Below are 3,142 nucleotides of genomic sequence, written 5' to 3' on the forward strand. Positions count from 1 at the left end.
CACACTGAGTTCTATTTATTCAGTATTTATTCTGTTTGTTTGACCCCACAAAGCTACAGTAAATGCTGAATAGTAATCATAAATGCGAGCGACACAAGCGTTTTCTTTGTAAATACTACAGGAAGCAGCGACCCAGACCCAGCACCGGCCGGATCCACATTAACACCGGCTCCATTCACCACCCGAGGCCGGATCTTATATTCCCCCAGCAGCTAGTGTTCCCTTATTGATTCCCACTCTCACATGCAGTCTGCATACGGGAGAGCCTGATCAATACAGAATGCATTGTCTCGAGCATCCCAGGAACCGCCTCATGCATGTAGAGAGAGACAGAGAGAGAGAGAGAGAGAGAGAGAGAGAGAGAGAGAGAGAGAGAGAGAGAGAGAGAGAGAGAGAGAGAGAGAGAGAGAGAGGTCTAGACTGGCTGCATGGGACCAGACATTAACAATAAGATGATGATGTAGGTGGCAACACATTAAATCCCTCCAGCGAGACTCTGATACCATCAGAACACATCGGCGCTGGCAGTTATTGCCACCAAGCTCAAGAATAAATGACAAGAAGATAACCCCTTGTGGACACGTTGTACATGCTGCAAAATACAGTTACTGCCACCAGATATGTTTCTAAACTCAGACTGACCTTTGACCTGTGAAGAAAACTGCGCGGTGTGTCTGGTCTCAAACAGCTGCAGCTCTTTGTTCAGGTCACAAACAGTCAGATCGACGTTCCAGGAACGCAAACCTGTTAAACAATGAACAGCATGAATATGAATGGAGGAAGATGGTGCGTATGATGCACAACATTTCAACTTACGTTAAAAGTAAAGAATCTTTGTAATTGATTAAAGATTGTACAATAATTAAAGGGCACATGTCATGCTCATTTTCCAGTATCATACTTGTACTTTGGGTTTCTAATAGAACATGTTTACATGCTTTAATGTTCAAACAACACTTTATTTTTAGCGCCTGTCCCTTTAAGAGTGTCTGTACCCAAAAGCCCATCTGCTCTGATTGGCTTGTTAGAAACATATGTTGCCCATAAAAGACTGACTGGGTCTCTTGTTTCACATATGGGTTGGAAGGCCTTCCAGATACCCAAATGTACGTGCACAAGCTCTGAAAAAGTGAGTTTTTTAAATAATATGTCATATTTAATGCCACATTGTCCATGTATAGAGAGTAAAGGGCATTATTAATGACAGTCCAAACTATATTTCCATACAACAGCAGCTTCTGGTGTGAAATGGCTCTGAAGTTCAGTTTGAGTGAAATAACTTTTAGATCTCTGCTGAATAGAAATGGTACAAAGGTCTTCAGCATGTAACCCGATCACTGACTGCACAGTATTTGGAGAAATTGTTATTTCTGAATGACTTTCTTCGGATTTGTCCAAAAACAATTACATTTTCAAATATTTAAAGATACATTATGGAATATCTTTTTTTTATTCAGCATATTGTGTCATTTTTTAACTACAGAAGTGGGAAGTACATTCTACGTTCTGTACTCTACATTTTAAGTACTTGTACTTAACTTGAGTACTATTACTACATTTCATAGACAAATATTGCAATATTCACTCCCCCACATGCATTCGACAGCTTTACTTTTCAGATGTTAACATATGATGAGTTTATGAAATATGATGCAGCGCTTTACTATTGAACTAACATGCAGAGTATAAAGTACCAATAACTGGTTCTACGTTGACAAACTGGAACACTGAAATGCTGCTTACATGTAATAATCAGTACGATATACAATACATATTTAATATAAAACTGAAAAGAGACATTCTGCATCATTTTTACTTTTTTTTACAATTAGCTGCTACTGTCAGTAACATTTTGAAATCATGACTTTGACCTTTTCTGGAGTACTTCTTAGACTATGATATTTGTACTTTTACTTCAATAAAGCACAAGAATACTTCATCAACTCGTTTCTATTAAGAAATTGACAACAATATGGGACATTCGAGGATTGTATCCGTCACGATTTACGAATATTTAATGACTTTTCTGCACCAAACTCGAAATTTACAGATTTTCAAAGACAGTTTGTATACATTTAACATTTAAGTTGAGTTGAACGACGAACGCCCAGATGTTTTCTCGCTGCAGTGACACCGCCCAGCTGTATTTGTTGTGCCCGTTCTCTCCTGCAGCACCAGGTCTCCTCTGCTCCTCTGCTGTCTCACCTTCTGTGATCTGTTTCCTGGCGGCGTCGAGGTGATGGCTGGTGGAAATCTCTCCGATCACGATCAGCATGCGGTGGTTTCTGTGCTGGAACGCGGAGCGGTGCTGTCCATGGTGCTGAACGCTCTCCTCCTCCGATGAGGCTGCTGCTGCTGCGACGGGGATTTCCATGGTAACGGTGCCACTAGAGCTTTTCCATCTCCATGACAACTGCATCCGGAGAGCGAGCACCATGACGGTGCAGGATGAGCTGGGCGGACCGGTTGGGGCGTGGCTATCTGGGTGGTGTGTTCTCTGATTGGAGCACAGGTTATGTGGCTATTTGACGTCACAGCATCATCATTGGACGAAAAGGAGAAGAAGGGACGGGAGGATTTATGTTCATCATATATTTCCAATATGACACCGAAGATGAGGAAGATGAACATTTCCTTTACACCAGAAACTATAGGAAAAAGACAATGTTTGGAAATACCCAAAGGTCACCGCTCAAATGTGTGACAGCATTCATTGAACTATAGTGAGGGCTTATAGGAGATAACATTCTTCCCTCTTACAGCAAATGTCAAGTTGTTCTTATTCATTTTATTAAACTCCAGACAAAAGGGGGCTGAAAATAAGACACAAACGTTCTATTTATATCAGTGTCACTGCACGTACCAGGCAGATGTGCTTTGGTTACTAAAACTGACGCCTCGTTTGTTCCCATCGTGAGCAAAAACAAGGCTTCGCCTGTGCGGAGAGTAACACTGACAACAAAGGCTCACACTTTCAGGCTTCATAAGACATGTGAATGAGCTCATTCTGCAACAAGACAACACATTGAACGGCGTTTGAAAATGATCAGCATTATTACAGTATTTAACGGAATGTTTGGTTATATTCTCCATCTTGTAGTCACCAAATCCCATTAAAAGACCAAGGTTCGGCAATAAATCG

At 41.1% G+C, this 3,142-nt stretch overlaps 1 protein-coding gene across 1 annotated transcript in view; it reads right to left on the minus strand.

The window, feature by feature from the left end:
- map1aa (microtubule-associated protein 1Aa) overlaps positions 1 to 2,383 on the minus strand; it is a 36,022-nt gene extending 33,639 nt beyond the window's left edge. Inside the window, exons 1-2 of the mRNA XM_079288306.1 lie at positions 2,206 to 2,383; positions 643 to 744 (exon numbers count right to left, since the gene is read on the minus strand). Of these exons, the coding sequence (XP_079144432.1) occupies positions 643 to 744; positions 2,206 to 2,374 (271 nt within the window). The 5' untranslated portion in view covers positions 2,375 to 2,383. The remainder of the gene's footprint in view (positions 1 to 642; positions 745 to 2,205) is intronic.
- Between the last annotated feature and the right edge of the window lie 759 nt (positions 2,384 to 3,142).

This window comes from Melanostigma gelatinosum, assembly GCF_949748355.1.
Source record: "Melanostigma gelatinosum genome assembly, chromosome: 2".
In the NCBI taxonomy this organism is placed as follows: Eukaryota; Metazoa; Chordata; class Actinopteri; order Perciformes; family Zoarcidae; genus Melanostigma; species Melanostigma gelatinosum.